Source organism: Camelina sativa, chromosome 16 (genome assembly GCF_000633955.1).
Source record: "Camelina sativa cultivar DH55 chromosome 16, Cs, whole genome shotgun sequence".
NCBI classification, from domain to species: Eukaryota; Viridiplantae; Streptophyta; class Magnoliopsida; order Brassicales; family Brassicaceae; genus Camelina; species Camelina sativa.
The window spans coordinates 22,102,620-22,120,579 of record NC_025700.1 but is presented as its reverse complement, the minus strand read 5'-3'; the positions used below and the strand labels follow the sequence as shown (position 1 = coordinate 22,120,579).

The 17,960-nt window shown below is 36.4% G+C and overlaps 1 protein-coding gene across 1 annotated transcript in view; it reads right to left on the bottom strand.

The window, feature by feature from the left end:
* Positions 359–17,960, bottom strand: part of LOC104751796 (coatomer subunit alpha-2) — a 23,463-nt gene continuing 5,861 nt past the window's right edge. The window contains exons 5-6 of the mRNA XM_010473827.2: positions 9,880–10,004; positions 359–1,462 (exon numbers count right to left, since the gene is read on the bottom strand). Coding sequence (XP_010472129.2) covers positions 374–1,462; positions 9,880–10,004 — 1,214 coding nt within the window. The 3' untranslated portion in view covers positions 359–373. The remainder of the gene's footprint in view (positions 1,463–9,879; positions 10,005–17,960) is intronic.

Here is a 17,960-nt window from a genome sequence, read left to right as displayed (position 1 = left end):
ATTGTGGTTTTCACATTTTTTCAACTCGATTGCAAAATATTTTATATGCAGAATCATGTTCTTATATAATCCATCCACCATATAGAAATAACATAAGAAAATATATGTGAGAGTTGTTGCCGAACGTTGTTGAGTTGTTTTCCAACTCTTTCCTAAAATGAGAAGAGAACTTTGAAGGCCGACGAAAGGACAATAAAACAGAGAGAAGCATTGTCCTTCTAAATGTAATGGACAACAAAAATTCCAAGAAACAAGAAACAAAAGTACTGTAGTTATATAACTTTGGCAAACAAATTATTTTGTATTTTATGGTCTACTGATGTCAGAGGACCTCAGGAGGAACCTCTCCAAGATATAATTCTGAGTATATATGTCACCGTAATTGAGACGGAGAGCATAGCAAACCAGATGCATCTGCACCAATAACTGCAAGATCGCAGACCGCGCAGATGTTTCCTTCCTGGCTTGGTACAAACCAGGCTGTACAGTACGGACAAGAAACGCGTTTATGTCCTCTGTATATCGGGACATAAGTGGACCCGCATATCACAAACGGGTTTCTATAGTCGTAGTTAAGATTGGTCGCATCTGTCATGTTGCCTCGGCAGGCTTGCTCAACTTTTATAGCCATCATATTATGGCTCTCCACAGCTGAGTGTGTGTCCAGATATCTAGTGGCGAAGATACAAGCTGTTGCAAAGTTCTCTGACCTGTAGCAGACGCTCATTGCAGTAATCAGCGCTAGGCGTACGTGAGGGATTCGGAGGTTGCAGTGAGTGAAGTAAGCCGCAAGCTCTTGCTGCCTCACTGGATCATCTGTCATTTCTCTCCTCTTGATCTCCATTCGAAGACCGAGAACATATTCTTTAACATTGTAGATCAGTTCATTGACGCAATCAACGTCTTCTCTTGACTCGACTACCACCAATGGGATGGTTTGGAGAATAGAGAGAAAGACACCGAGAGCCTCAGTTAATTTCCCAGCTGTTGTGAACCTGTAACCGGTATTGAACTTCTCTTGTAGCTGAGAGAAGTTAAAAACAAGAGCTGGCGGGCCACGGACGTTAGGACTGGAAGACTCGCTCCATCCACGCTCAATGGAAAGAGGAACCACAGGAGATGAAGAAAAGGCACGGAGATAGCTATGGCTCCCAATGAAAAGATCAAGAAACATCGATTTTAAAGGCGCAAAGTTCCTAATGTCAAGCTGTCTGTGGAGCAAACGCATTGCAGTGTCGAAGCTTCCTGCTGCAGCCTCCTCAGCAGCAAGGGAAGATTTCTGGCTCCAAATCTGACTTACGGGCATACCTTGAGTAGGTGTCACAAATACCGATGAATGAGCGTTAGCAGAGGCTTTAGGAGTGTCAAGCTCTGGTAGGAGCTCCAAGTCTTCAAGTCTCCCCCATCCACCTTCTTCGTCGTCTTCGTCAGCTGCTTCTTCACCATCCAATATGGCTTCGATGTCAAGTCTCTCACCCCAATCTCCTTCACCTTCTTCCTCTTCATCACCAGCCCCTCCTCTGTTTGCACTCTCAAGCCCTCCTTCAAAAATTCCTTTCATCACCCTCAGAAGTGGCCAATCACCACCACACATGATGGGAGTTTGAGGCATTAGAAGCGATGGAGTTTTCCCTTCAGGCAAAGAGGGCACGTTGTCTCCTAGCTCAGTTGCCAGCCGCTCAGCAACATCATTTAAACCATGAACCGAAGCTGTGATATAGGCTAGAGGCAAATGACCCGCATTCTCTAGTATCTTAACACGCTCCTTAACATCTCCTAGGTAGAGAGCATTGTGAAACTGACCCATTACATTGTTCTTCACCTCAGCAATCTTCATTAACTTTGATAGCTTGTCTAAATTGCCAGTAATGAGATAAAGAAAAGATAACCTCTCAAAGTTCTTTGTTTGCTGGTACGCAAACTCAACAATTCTAGAGTTTCCTTGACGAAGAGCCTCCACTCCGAGTCTATACCAGTGGTCTTTCTCATTAATCTCTGTAGCGGATGCAACAGCAACACTGATGTTTCCACTTTCAAGAGCCAAATTGAATCGAATCCTCTCGTCTTCAACAAAGTGGAGGGCAACTTCAGGAAATCCTTTCTGCTGAAGATAAGCAATCATAGCCTGTCCACATAGCTGGGAGTTCTTTATCATGCTCATGACGTGATCATATTTCTTTCTCAGCAATGCAAGCTTGAAAATGTACTCAGTTGCATTAATGGTGATAGCCCTGTTTTTCCCATCCCGGTCCAAGCAAAAGATTGTATTTCCAGAAACCTTGGTGATATAGATTGGGACATCCAGGGTTTGGATGATTCCACTATCTCCATTAGGAAGACAGTACTTGATGTGGTTCAGAGTTGTGTAGATGAAGACACCATTGTCGTCCCAGGCTCCACTTTTCACACGTATTGTCTCATTAAGCGTGCACTGGAGGACAAGCTTCTTGCTTGCAATAATGATAGTATGTTTACTGAGCAAAGCAACACTCTCCATGTCGTTAGACCAAACAACGTACCTAACAAAAGGTGTCTGAAGCTCACCAAGAACAAGCCTTTGTTGAAGGTCAAATATAACCACTTTATCCTCAGATCTACAAAGCAAATTTCGAGTCCCAGCATAAAAGATAGCATCTGTGGGAATAGGCAAAGGAATCTGTTTAACCACCTCATTCTTTAGATTCTTCACTAGCACCTGGCCGGTGCTTTTCTCAAGAACAGCAAACCGATTGCGAGCAATGAACACCGCAGAACCCCCTGTCCCCCTCTTGGCATCTTGCACAACGTCACTCCTCCCAACGCTATCTTTCGGTATGATGTACAACTCGTAAGAACCACCATCCAGATCTGAGCAGATTAGGACTGCATTTTCTGTCGGACTGTACGATAAAGTCCTATAACTTTGTTTCAAGCTTGGGGTAAGACGAGGCCGTATAGGAATAAATTGGGAATATGTTTGAGTTGAATACTCATAGCGCCGCAAAAATCTAGCCTTGGCATAGCATAAAGAATCACCACTCAAAGCAAATGCAGGACGTTCTCTCTCAAGTTTGAAGACAATCATACCATTGTCATGTCCCGCTGCCAGCAAATTAATCTCAGGGTGAACTGCAAGAATCCAGAATCGATCATGTTCACGGCGAAAGACTTGGATTGCAGTTCCCTCGTCACCATCCCAGGTACGGATGCTCTTATCCTCAGAGCTTGACACAATTATGTCCTGTTTTGGATGGAACATAACGGATGTAACATTATTCATATGACCTCGCCATGTACCCCACGGATCCGAAGTTCTGAGATCTGCAATAAAGTTGAAGAGAACGCAATACTACCTTAACTCCAATAAGGCATACACAAATTTTACAAACAAGTATGTCACTAACGATTGATAGCAGATAAGTTTTGGAAGCAGAAACGTATAACATAAAAATGAGTTACCATTCATACGCCAGACCTTGACTTCGCAGTCATCTGCAGCGGAGACGATAAGACGACGGTCGGGGTGAAAAGCAGCCCAGTTCACACCTCTCTCATGAGCTTTAACGACGTATTTGACAGTAGAAGCAACACCACCAGCAGGAGACTCTGTCATCCGCCTAAGAGCACCAATATTCCAAACACGAACAGTCTTATCTGAGGAAGCTGATAAGACTAAGTATTCTTCTGGGTGGAAAGAAGCACACATGACATAGTGATTGTGACCAGTCAAGACAGACACACAAGTCCGGGATTTCCAGTTCCAAATGCGGATAGTCTTATCGTCACTGGCACTCACAATCCATGGGTGCTCGTGATGGAACTGAACCGTGCGGATATGATCATGATGGCCAAGAGGAGTGAAAAGACACCTCCGTGTTTCGTAGTTCCAAACTTTAATCTTGTAATCATCCCCTGCAAGATTACGATGTTAGACAAGAAACTTTAATCTTGTAATGTAATGAAGAAGAATGCAAAGCCTCTTCCTTTTACAATATCAACCAAACCAAAATTGCAAAGCCTCTTCCTTTTACAATATTAAGATACTAGACAAAGCATTAAGACTTCTTTTTCAACGTCAATGAGAGAAATCGAACAAGGAAGAAACTTTATGTTAAATTCTAGATGAACAGAAGAAAGCATATATATGTATACCTCCGGAGACGAATAGAGGCTGAGAAGTGTGAAAATGAACACCACGAACAGGTCCTTCGTGCTCGTTAAAACTATCGATCAAAGTACCCATATGATAATCCCAGAGCTGGATCACACCACTATGCAAACTGGAGAGAATCCATGGCCTTTTAGAGTGAAAGCTTAGACCTTTAACTCTGTCACTCTTGGTCTCGAACTTGGTCAACATAATCTCCGATAACGAAACAGAAACAAACTCTACATAAACCAAATTCACATATAGAATATGAACAATTTATTTAACTCAAAAAACAAGAAAAAAAACACGCAAACTAATCCATATATGATATTGCAGATAGATCAAATTGCAGCACTAGAGTTAGATTGAAACATAGAGTTGAATAGTAAGTTAGAAAAAAACTTATGATCAGCAGCGTTACCGGAGAGAGAAGCTAAGGGTTTTAGAATGATGAGAATAAGAAGATGAGTTCAACTTTGAATCCTCCTATCGCAACTGGGATTTGGGACAAAGATGAAGTTTATAAAGAAGTGAACACTAAATAACGGACTCATTGGTCTAATGATGCCACATGTTATTTTTTTCATCCATTTCTTAGGAATTATAATAATTTTCATTAGATTCTTTTGACCAAAAAAAAATATATATAAGGTTACCTTTTCTCACTCCTCGTGCTGCCACATCAGCAACTCATTCTTTTTATTTGGGCCTAATCCTAAACACTAATCCACTATATAGCTTCTAATCTATTCATTCATAACACTTTAAAAACCCATATTAAACCCAAATGTTTTAAATAAATTAACATTTTAAAATAGTAAAATAATACTATTGATTTATTTTAGTAATAATATTATTATTCAAATTTTAACCAAAAATGATCATATTCCAAAATTTAGAATGGATTAATAAGTTTTAAAATATAAGTAAGATTTTAATGCATGGTGGAGTAAAAATAATAATTTATGTAATTGTATTTATAAAATTCTAAACATAAAAATAAATTGAAGTGAAACATTAGTTTCTAAGGAACAATTTCACGTATAGAAAAATAAAAGATTAATTACTCAACTCAACTTAAAAATTTTGATCTAAAACGAAGACATTGTAAGGGTCACAAAATTTTTTTTTTTGGAAAAAACTATGAAACAGAATCTTGAAAAATTAATTCATCTAAAAAAAACACAAAATCAATGGTCACAAAATAAAGAAAAAATGATATGTAAGTCGTTACAAAAAAAGTGACATGTATAGCATATCTCAGAGTGCATATTATCAACCGGAGCTACAATTCTGTAACATGATAAAAAATAAAATATAAAACAGGCTTGAGATTTTATCAATTTATGATCAAATGCTTTTAACCAAAAAAATTGCCAGAAATAACATGTTATTAAAGTATTCCATGTTTTTTTTAGAAGACGAAGGTAAGGTTACATCACAAAATTAACATATGAAAATAACATATGAGGGTTTTAGACATATATGTAACTTGGATTAGTGAACGGATGTCGGGTTTAATCATTTCACCATTTAAGCATTCTTGACTTGGTCGGAAATTCTATTATGGCAGGTGATGCATTTGGATAACTCCGTTGTAGCGACATAACATTAAAAATATTCATGAAACTTTGGATATTTGCATTTAATGTGGAATATCGATATGTTTACATGATCTCTATAATTAGGTCAATGATCGACCTTTGGCGTTAGGTCAATGATCTCTATAATTAGGTCAATGATCTCTATAATGTGGAATATCGTTAGAAATTTTAAATTGATGTTTTCATTGGATATAAATATGGAATGTACTCTTCGAGGGAGATTCTTAAGTCATTTTTTGTTACTACGTGATATATTATTGATTTACCAGAAAAACATTATTGCGACACTAGACAATATATATATTATATATATAGATTAGTAAAGTAAGTATGACTTTTATTTGGATTTATCTTTTAAACTTCAAATGATTAATTATATTTATATTTAATGACTCTTATTCCTAAAATTATTTAAATTAAAATCCCTCTCAAATAAATATAACAAATAAACATTATCTTCAATAATATATATGTTGTATGTTACTTAGTAAAATAAGTTTAATGTTAATATAGATTTATACTTAAAAATTTCAATAAATATATTTGAACTCAACAATTTATATTGATAAAAAATATTTTAAATTAAAATCCCGCGCGTGCGCGGGGTTAAAATTCTAGTAAAATATAAAGTTAACTTTTCACACTTCTCCTTACTCCACATTAGCATCCACCTAATCAATCTTTTTTTTTTGCATAAAAAAAAAACTATTTTTAATATTCATTCATTGCATATTTATTACTTATAATTAATAATAGTTAAAATAAATAAAAAATTAATTAAATTTTAATATAGTATAAACAATAATATAATTTTTAAGTAAATAATAAAAATAATAACTATCTAAAAATGAAATAAGTAAAATAAATGAAAATTTTAAAATAGTAAATAATACTATAAATTTGTTTTAGTAATAGTGTTATTATTAAAATTATAACCAAAAAAATGATTATATTTCAAAATTTAGAATGGGTTAATAGTTTCAGAATGTAAGTAAGATTTTAATGCATGGTGGAGTAAAAAAACAAGTTATGTAATTATAAAAATCTAAAAATAAAAATAAAATTGAAGTGAAACATTTGTTTCGAAGAAACATATACCATAAAGATTTCTTATTAAATTTTACTTATAATAAAGAAAAGATCAATTACTTAACTTAAAAGTTTTGATCTAAAACAAAGACATTGTAAGGACCATACTTTTTTTTTTGGGAAAACTATGAAAAAGAATTTTGAAAAAATAATCTATCTAAAAAAACAAAATCAATGGTGAGGAAATATAGAAAAAACGATATGTAAGCCGTTACAAAAAGTGGCATGTGATTTGTGAAGCATATCTCATAAAGTATATTATCAATTGGAGCTACAATTTTATAACATGATAGAAAACATATATAACAAATATAACATATATATATATATATTATCAAATGCTTTTAACCCAAAACATAGGCAAAAACAACATATTCAAAGTACACTATGTTTTTTTTGAGAAGACGAAGCTGGGGTTGCATCACAAAATTAACATCTGCAAATAACATATGAGATTTTAGAAAAATATATAACTTGGATTAATGAATATATATTCATTGTGGGGTTTAAACGTTATCATTTAAGCATTCTTGACTTTGTCGGAAATTTTATTATGGCAGATGATGCATTTGGACAACCTCATTGTAGCGACATAGCTCTAAAACTGTTCATGAAACTTTGTATATTCGCATTTAATGTAGGATATCGATATGTTTAAATGGTCTCTATAATTAGGTCAACGATCGATATTGACGTTAGAATTTTTTAAATTATGTTTTCATGGGATATGAATATGGAATGAACTCTTTTAAAGATAAAATGTCAGAAGATTGTCGACAATATCATTGCAACACTAGACAGTATATGTTATATATAGATTAGTAAAATAAGTATAACATTTATATAGATTTCTTTTTTAATCTTCAAATTCATATTCAATGATTCTTACTGATAAAAAAATTTAACTAAAATCTCACCTAAAATCGCAAATAGATATAACAAATAAATATTATCTTCAAAAATATATATATGTTGTATATTACTGAGTAAAGTAAGTTTAATATTTATTTAGATTTATACTCAAAAATTGAAATGATTATATTTGAGCTCAACAAATTTTATGATAGGAAATATTTGAAAGTAAAATCCCGCGCGTGCGCGGGTACAAATTCTAGTAGTCTTAAAAAATAAAAATCTTCCTTTTCTGAAAATTTAAACAACTGTATTATATGATAAGGTTTTTAGTTGATCCGAACCAAACCAGATAACAGAATAAAACCCAAAGATTGTTAAAACCCAAACAAAAACCAAAATGAACCAAACCGAAACACATCTATTGAGATTTGAACTTGCATATATCATCATCATCTATTCATCTGTATCTATACCATTAGTTCCTAACAAGTTTGTTATATCGTTTCGTGTTTGGGACGACAACTTGAGATTCGTCGAACGACTATTAACTCAGATATGGATGGTGTTCAATGTTCATAATCGAACTCAGTTTTGTGGAAAGCAGTTTGACCACTGAGGGAGTAGACATATAAATCTTATCATTCATTCATTTTTGTGCCGGAGGACGGTTCCAAGACATGACTGGCATAAATATCGCGGTCATGTTTAGCTAGGAGGTGTTTTGTTTCATAATTATAAGCACAACGGGAAATTTACCCCCAAAACAATGGAAACAAAAAGATTACGTCTATATTTCTCATCATAGTGATCGAGTTTAGAATCCAATAGGCCTAAATGAAATTGTCCTGAGAATGTAAAATATAAAATCAAACAAAAAGAAATATAACGCAAGAAGATAAAGGTTCTCATGCTGTTGTTACTAATATAAGAAACAACTTAAAAGAGTAGCAGAAGGCGCAGCAGAACAAATTCACAAACCTGACTTTTTTTTAAGTAGACATCACAAACACCAAAAGCTCAACACTCTCTTCTTCCATAAAAAAAAGAGCATCTCGTACTTACCTCACGATTGAAGCACATAATATCAATCTTACTTATTCACCGGACGGACTTGAGAAGCCGAGCATAAACAAACCAGGTGCGTCTGCGCCAATGACTGAAAGATCACAAACCGTGCAGATGTTACCTTCCTGGCTTGGTACAAACCGGGCAGTGCAGTAAGGACATGAAACGTCTTTCTGCCCTCTGTAGATTGGCACATAAGTCGACCCGCATATCACAAAAGGGTTTCTATAGTCGTAGTTAAGCGTGGTTGCATCTGTCATGCCTAGCTTAACTTTTTCAGCTTGCTAAATTTTTTCTTCCTGGCTCTCAATAGATGGGTTTGTAGCCAAGTATTCTTCGGCAAAGTGAGCAGCAGTAGCTTTGTTGTTTGACTTGTAGCATTCGGTCATTGCACGATAGTACGCAATCCGTCGGTGAGGCGTTTGGAGTTTACACTCAGCGAAGTAAGCAGCGAGCTCTTGCTGCCTCACCGGATCAACTTTCATCTCTCTCCTCTTGAGCTCCATTTGAAGACCGAGGACATATTCTTTTACATGTATGACCAGTTCCTTAACGTCGTCGACTTCTCTGCTTGACTCGACTACCACCAATGGGATGGTTTGGAGAATAGAGAGGAAGACACGGAGAGCCTCAGTTAATTTGTTAGCTGTTGTAGCTTTGTAACCGGATTTGAGCTTCTCTTGTAGCTGATAGAATTCAAAAATAAGAGCTGGACGNAAGAGCTGGCCGGCCACGGACGTCAGGACTGGAGGACTCGCTCCATCCACGCTCAATCGCAAGAGGAACCACAGGAGATGAAGAAAAGGCACGGAGATAGCTATGGCTCCCACTGAAAAGATCAAGAAACTTGGATTTTAAAGGCGCAAAGTTCTTAATGCCAAGCTGTGTGTGGAGCAAACGCATTGCAGTGTCGAAGTTTCCTGCTGCAGCCTGCTCAGCAGCAAGGAGCGGATTCTGGCTCCAAATCTGACTTACGGGCATACCTTGAGTAGGTGTCACAAAAACCGATGAACGAGCGTTAGCAGAGGCTTTAGGAGTGTCAAGATCTGGTGGGAGCTCCAAGTCTTCAAGTCCCCCCCATCCACCATCCTCGTCGTCTTCGTCAGCTGCTTCTTCACCATCCAATATGGCTTCGATGTCTCTGTTCTCCATTCCATCAACATTGACCATGTCAAGTTCCTCACCCCAATCTCCTTCAACATCTTCTTCTTCTTCTTCATCAACAGCCCCTCCTCTGTTTGCACTCTCAAGCCCTCCATCAAATATTCCTTTCATCACCCTCAGAAGTGGCCAATCACCACCACACATGATGGGAGTTGGAGGCATTAGAAGCGATGGAGTTTTCCCTTCAGGCAAAGAGGGCACGTTGTCTCCTAGCTCAGTTGCCAGTCGCTCAGCAACATCATTTAAACCATGAACCGAAGCTGTGATATAGGCTAGAGGCAAATGACCCGCATTCTCTAGTATCTTAACACGCTCTTTAACATCTCCTAGGTAGAGAGCATTGTGAAACTGACCCATTACATTGTTCTTCACCTCAGCAATCTTCATTAACTTTGATAGCTTGTCTAAATTGCCAGTAATGAGATAAAGAAAAGATAACCTCTCAAAGTTCTTTGTTTGCTGGTAGGCAAACTCAACAATTCTAGAGTTTCCTTGACGAAGAGCCTCCACTCCGAGTCTATACCAGTGGTCTTTCTCATTAATCTCTGTAGCGGATGCAACAGCAACACTGATGTTTCCACTTTCAAGAGCCAAATTGAATCGAATCCTCTCGTCTTCAACAAAGTGGAGGGCAACTTCAGGAAATCCTATCTGCTGAAGATAAGCAATCATAGCCTGTCCACATAGCTGGGAGTCCTTTATCATGCTCATGACGTGATCATATTTCTTTCTCAGCAAGGCAAGCTTGAAAATGTATTCAGTTGCATTAATGGTGATAGCCCTGTTTTTCCCATCCCGGTCCAAGCAAAAGATTGTATTTCTAGAAACCTTGGTGATATAGATTGGGACATCCAGGGTTTGGATGATTCCACTATCTCCATTAGGAAGACAGTACTTGATGTGGTTCAGAGTTGTGTAAATGAAGACACCATTGTCGTCCCAGGCTCCACTTTTCACACGTATTGTCTCATGAAGCGTGCACTGGAGGACGAGCTTTTTGCTTGCAATAATGATAGTATGTTTACTGAGCAAAGCAACACTCTCCATATCGTTAGACCAAACAACGTACCTAACAAAAGGTGTCTGAAGCTCACCGAGAACAAGCATTTGTTGAAGGTCAAATATAACCACTTTATCCTCAGACCTACAAAGCAAATTTCGAGTCCCAGCATAAAAGATAGCATCTGTGGGAATAGGCAAAGAACTCTTTTTAACCACCTCATTCTTTAGATTCTTCACTAGCACCTGGCCGGTGCTTTTATCGAGAACAGCAAACCGATTGCGAGCAATGAACACCGCAGAACCCCCTGTCCCCTTCTTGGCATCTTGCACAACGTCACTCCTCCCAACGCTATCTTTCGGTATGATGTACAGCTCGTAAGAACCACCATCCAGATCTGAGCAGATTAGGACTGCATTTTCTGTGGGACTGTACGATAAAGTCCTAGGGCTTTGATTCAAGCTTGGGGTACCAGGACGCCGTATAGGAATAACTTGGGAATCTTTTTGAGTTGAATACTCATAGTACCGCAAAAATCTATCCTTGGCATAGAATAAAGAATCACCACTCAAAGCAAATGCAGGACGTTCTCTCTCAAGTTTGAAGACAATCATACCATTGTCATGTCCCGCTGCCAGCAAATTAATCTCAGGGTGAACTGCAAGAATCCAGAATCGATCATGCTCACGGCGAAAGGTTTGGATTCCAGTTTGCTTGGTAGCATCCCAGACACGGATGCTTTTATCCTCAGAGTTTGATACAATTATGTCCTGTTTTGCATGGAACATAACGGATGAAACGTTATTCATATGACCTCGCAATGTATCCACCTCCCAAGCTTTGGTTTCTGCAATAAAAATTGAAGGCATCAGTCAGTACCTCAGTGATTCATAAAATTTAACTTTATGTGAAAAAGAAGACATAAGAAATACCATTCATACGCCACAGCTTTACTTGGCGGTCATCAGCACCAGAGACAATGAGAGGAAGGGTAGGATGGAAAGAAGCCCAGTTTACTCCTCTATCATGACCTTCAAGGACGTACTTAACTATAGCATCAACCCCACCAAAAAGATCAGAATTCATCTGACTAAATCGCATGAGGTCGTCAGCAGGAGATGCAGACTTCTTCTTAAGAGCACCAATGTCCCAAACACGGACAGTCTGATCCAGTGATGCTGAGACAACAAGGTCTTCCTTAGGATGGAAAGAGGCACACATAACATAATGATTGTGGCCAGTCAACACGGAAATACAAGTCCGTGACTGCCAGTTACATATGCGGATAGTCTGATCATCACTAGCACTCACAATCCACGGGTTCTCGTGGTGAAATTGAACAGTGCGGATATAATCAAGATGCCCGAGAAGTGTGAAAAGACACCTGTGAGTTTTGTAGTTCCACACTTTAATCTTGTAATCATCCCCTGCAAACACCCAACGTAATCAATGACATCAACTACATATGAGTAATGTTCTGGAAGTGCATTAGGATATATAACTGTAATGAAGAAGAAATCCCAAGCCATTTGCATTTATGTCCAAAGACAATACTATGCAACATGTACCATAAGATCTACTTTTAGTGTGTACTAGGCTCAATCCGCAAGAGAGAAGGGAAAGAGCTTGCACTTCAGAAAGTCTGGCGGTATCCCATTTGAACCAGTAGTGCTACATATCTCCTCAAAATTCTCGATGTGGTCCATCGGAATCTCAGCTGGGAGACCGTGAAATAGGTGCTGCTTCACTAGAGAGATCATCTGTGGCTTGATCTCAAAATCTTGTCTTGGGATGGTGGGAGGAACAATCGCCGCTCGGTTGGTGTAGAACACATGCGGGTTGTCCTTGTCCCCAATGGACGGTTGTGGCGGCGCGGCTCTTTCGTGTTGAGCACGGAGCAACTGCCCCAACTGTTGTCGAAGTTGCTGCAACTCGGCAGCCATATCCTCATTGTTTCTGTTGTCACCCATGTTGACGGATTGAAACTTTCTGTTCTTGCGGTTTGTTCTTTCTGCCAAAGAGAGCTCTGCGGCTGACAAAGCAACTAGTTCTTCGGTGTTGTTTCTTCTTGTAGATCTTCTTGACATGCACCTGAAACACACGCAAAGAAGAAGCAGAAAGACAAATCAGTAAGGTCTTAGTCTAGTAATTTCGCCGAAAACCAAAGGTAAAAATTTGGTCCCCGGCAACGGCGCCAAAAACTTGATACACAGAGTTTTAAACCCTATTTTCCTACTGCAAGTGCACAGCAAAGAAGTAGTACTTAGGGGTCGAATCCCACGAAGACCAAGTTTTACTCTATGGTTCTATTGGTTCAATTTCAAGCTAAGACAATTCAAAGTTGGGTTTGTTTGGTAACAGTAACGCGATTAAAACGGTATAAAAAGGCAATAAGCAAAACACTAGATCAGGGGTAATTCTCGGGAATTTCAGAGATAGCAACTAAACAACTATTCAGGGCATAGATTAAGTACCAGTCTAGAACTCAAACATAAATATAAACTGATCCACTGTCGTGGTATCAATAACTCTATCTGATCGATTCTGTGCGGAAACGCGGAGCACGTGCTCAGACATCCGGAGCACATGCTCGGCGGTCCATAAACCCTAAACTGTCGTTTGAGCCCAGAATCGCAGACAAGCATTAAAGAACAGGAATGATAAGTTCACAAATCACCTACACATCAACTTTCGCAGGTCTAGGATAATTTGCCCACTAATGTCTTTTCTAGCAACCTATTACACTTTTGATGAATAGATAAACCTAGAATCATAGATTGGGTGATCAAATCAACCTAAGCATTAAGTCTAACAATAGTGAAGACAATCGATTATATAAAGCCCTATTTGTGTTCTGTTGCTAACCCATGAAACCCCTTTTGAAACCCCTAATCTAGCAAAGAAAACTACTCAGACATAGAGAAATGAATCATAGCAAAAGATGAGAAATTCAATGACATAAAAATAAAAAGGGTTCAGAGAATGCTTCACAAGGTAGCCGCCCTTCTCCCTCTCACAAAAGCGTCGCTCAAAAACAAAAGAAAAGGTATCTTATCTCTCATAAAAACCCTAGGTTAAATAGCATACAAGTAGAGAAAAATAAGGAAAGATTCCAAATTCAAATCTCCCTATTAAAAAGCGATCTCAACCCTCTTTCTCTCACAAAGGATCGCCTAAAATAAGGGGAATTAGGCAGGGAATCGGCGCCTAGATGCTTGCCACGTGTCGTCATGAAACCGTAGAGTTAGGAGCATGTGCTCGGAAATCGGGAGCATGTGCTCCTGGGTCTAAAATCAGCTTTTCTGCTCTAATTCAACTCCTTTCTGCTCCGATTGCTCATGCTGTTCCAATCCTTGCTTTTAGCTTCCTAGCCTCTTATTATAACCTGAAAAGGACTCAAACAACTACAAAACTATCAAATGAACGGGGTCAAAGTGAGTCAAAACCGTAACATATCAATGTTATCATATAAAACACAAGTTTTTTTAATCCTTTATGGTATAAAACACAAGTCATCTGAATAATTAAGTCTTGCCATATCATATATATATTTTTTTATCCTTTATCGTATAAAACACAAGTCATCCAGCCAATTAATTCTTGCCACATCAGATTTTTTTTTCTAATCCTTTACATATAAAACACAAGTCATCCAGCCAATTAAGTCTTGCCACATCATATATATATTTTTTTATCCTTTATCATATAAAACACAAGTCATCCGGCCAAATTAAGTATTGCCACATCAGATTTTTTTTCTCTAATCCTTTACATATAAAACACAATTCATCCAGCCAATTAAGTCTTGCCACATCAGATTTTTTTTTCTACTCCTTTATTTTATTATTTTATAAGACACAAGTCATCTGGCCAATTAAGTCTTGCCACATTAGATTTTTGTTTTTTCTAATCCTTTATCATATAAACACAAGTCATCTAGCCAATTAGTCCTGTCACATCCGATTTTTGTTTTTTTAATTTAAACAAAAAACAAACAAAAAAATCTTTTACCCCAAATTGGAAAAAGAATAAAAAACAAGAAAAAAAAAACTGAACCAAATTAAAGGTTCCCCACGATCTCAATTCTTTGTTGCCACGATCGTCTAAAAAACTTCTCAAACTCTTTCATCAACTGACCTTCAAATCAATATATATATATATCAAAATCAAGCTTTCACTAACATTTCATTCTTTCTTTGGTCCTTTGCAGCCTGTTCGTCAAAGGTTTTATTCAAAATGCTCAGAGACAGACCTCATCAAGACCAATGTCATCGGATCATAGGCAACCGGTAGTAGAAAAGAGAAAGTTTCACGTGACATCGCCACCCCGAATGATACCAAAACAATCAGTGCCTAACTCGAAACACCAAGTATCATGATCGTGATCATGATCTTTCACATCTCTCTCTTATGTATTTTCTCTAGCAGGACACAAATTTTTCAAGTAATATGCACAAATGATGAGTAAACCAGCGCCCAACATGCTGCAATAAGTTCAGAGGATGAAGAAGCTTTCAACATGCTTAGATATTTGTTGTAAGTACTACTCTTCCTACTCTCAAATCCATTACTAATATGTCTCCTGATACTTATATGGGTTTTATGTTTCCATTTCAGACCCAGCAAGCGTTTTTCTAGGTACGACGATGATGACATAAACATGAAAGCAGGCTTTGAAGATATCCAAAAGGAAGAGAGATGAAGGTACATAAGTATTCTGATTTTCATTAATTTGTTTGTTTGATATTCCTTAACGATTCATGTGGAATTGTTTAAATGTAGTGCAAGAATCGCAAGGGAGAAAGATGAAAGAGAACTTCAACTCTTAGAGGAAGAAGAAAGGAGAGAAAGATTGCGAAAGAATGGAAGATGAGCCGTTAACAAACAAAAAAAGTTGAAAGAATCTTGCTATTTTGTCTTCTTTTAAGACTTCATATTTTTTTTTGGTACTCAAAAATGCCCCTTTTTCAATGCCTCTTTTTTTTTAATACATTTTCATGTTGACTATTTTTAAAACGACCCCTTTTATGTTTAAAATGACAAAATTACCTTTTCTTTGAGTGAAAGCAAAAATGTACAGTCATCAAAATCGAAAAACATTTCTCGCCAAAAAATAAAAAAATTTCCCGCTAAAAAATGAAAAAAAAATTCAGCCAAAATCGAAAAAAAATTCCGTCAAAAACAAAAAAAAGCCCGCCAAAATGTTTTTTCCCGCCAAAATTTTTGAAATTTATATTTTATAAAAAATTGTAAACGCTTTTTAAAACCTTGTAAAGGCTTTTAAAAATAAAAACCTTGTAAAAACGTTTACAAAATGTTTAAAAACCTTTTAAAAACCTTGTAAACGCTTTTAAAATTAAAAACCTTGTAAAAGCGTTTACAAGGTGTTTAAAAACCTTGTAAAACAGTTTTTACAAGGTGTTTAAAAAATTTTTAAAAACCTTTTTAAAAATATTTTGAAAACTTTTTGAAAACCTTTTAAAAACTTTGTAAATTTTTTTTTGCGGGAAAATTTTTGGCGGAAAACTTTTTTGTCGAAAATTTTTGGTGGGAATTTTTTTCGTAAATCTTTTGGCGGGAAAATATGTCAGAAATTTTTTTGACGGGAAAATTATGTTTTCCTTTTTATTGAATAAAACATTTTTCATTTAAGGGTAAAATGGTCATTAAAAATTAAAAAGGACAAAAATTAAAATGACCAAATAATGAAGTATTTTTGAAAAAAATATATCAAAAAAAAGTAATTTTAACAAATTCATTTTTTTTTAGTATTCCCCTCATTTAAATCTCTTTGACCACTTGAGGAAAAAGAGAGTTTTAATTAATCTCTGAATTGAATCTTTATTCAATTGAATCTCTAAATTTTGCGAAGTAGTAAAAGACAACTAAAATTTGGCTAGAAAAGAGCAACTAAAATTCTTTTATTTGTTAAGAGCAGTGTTTGTGTTTTTGAAAAGATAAACACATAAAAAATCAATTATGTACTTACAATTCGTGTAGTATTGTTTAGTTGTTTATTTTTATTAAAATCATACGAATCTTATTCTCTCCATTTATATATGAGAGTATTAATAACAGTAAAATTATATTTTAGAAATTAAAATAATATGAGCTTATGTGCCTACTAAAAAAAAGGGATGATTGGAAAATTGGAAGGCTAAGCATAATCGTTGTTGGGTCTTTTTCTTTTCTGATTTGCTCCACAAAATTACCAACTTTATTTTCTCATTTTAACGTTGCTATAAAAAATGACTTCACAAAATACATTTACTTTTAACACAAAAATTTGCTAACATTCAACCAATAAATTATATTGTAAACTACTTAAAAGTTAAAACTATATTACTTATTACAAATTAATATGTAGTTATATATTATTTAACCACAAATAATAATTCGTGCGTATGCACGGGTCAAATTACTAGAAACAGAATAAAACCCAAACAAAAACCAAAATGAACCAAACCAAAACACATCTAACATGAGATTTGAACTTGTATATATCATCATTATCATCTGTATCTATATCATTAGTTTTTAACAAGTTTGGTATATCGTTTAGTGTTTGGGACGATAACTTGAGATTCGTCGAACTCAGATATGGATCGTGTTCAATGTTCATAATAGAACTCAGTTTTGTGGAAAGCAGTTTGACCACTGGGGGAGTAGACATAACTCTTTATCATTTGTGTGCCCGGAGGACGGTCCATGACATGACTGGCATAACTATCGCGGTCATGTTTAGGTAGGAAGTGTTTTGTTTCATTATCATAAGCACAACTGGAAATTTACCCCCAAAACAATGGAAACAAAACAAAAAAGATTACGTCTATATTTCTCATCATAGTGATCGAGTTTGGAATCCAATAAGGCCTAAATGAAATTGTCATGAGAATGTAAAATATAAAAAGAAAAAGGTTCTCATGCTGTTGTTACTAATATAAGAAACAACTTAAAAGAGTAGCAGAAGGCGCAGCAGAAAAAATTCACAAACCTGATTTTTTTTAAGTAGACATCACAAACACCAAAAGCTCAACACTCTCTTCTTCCATAA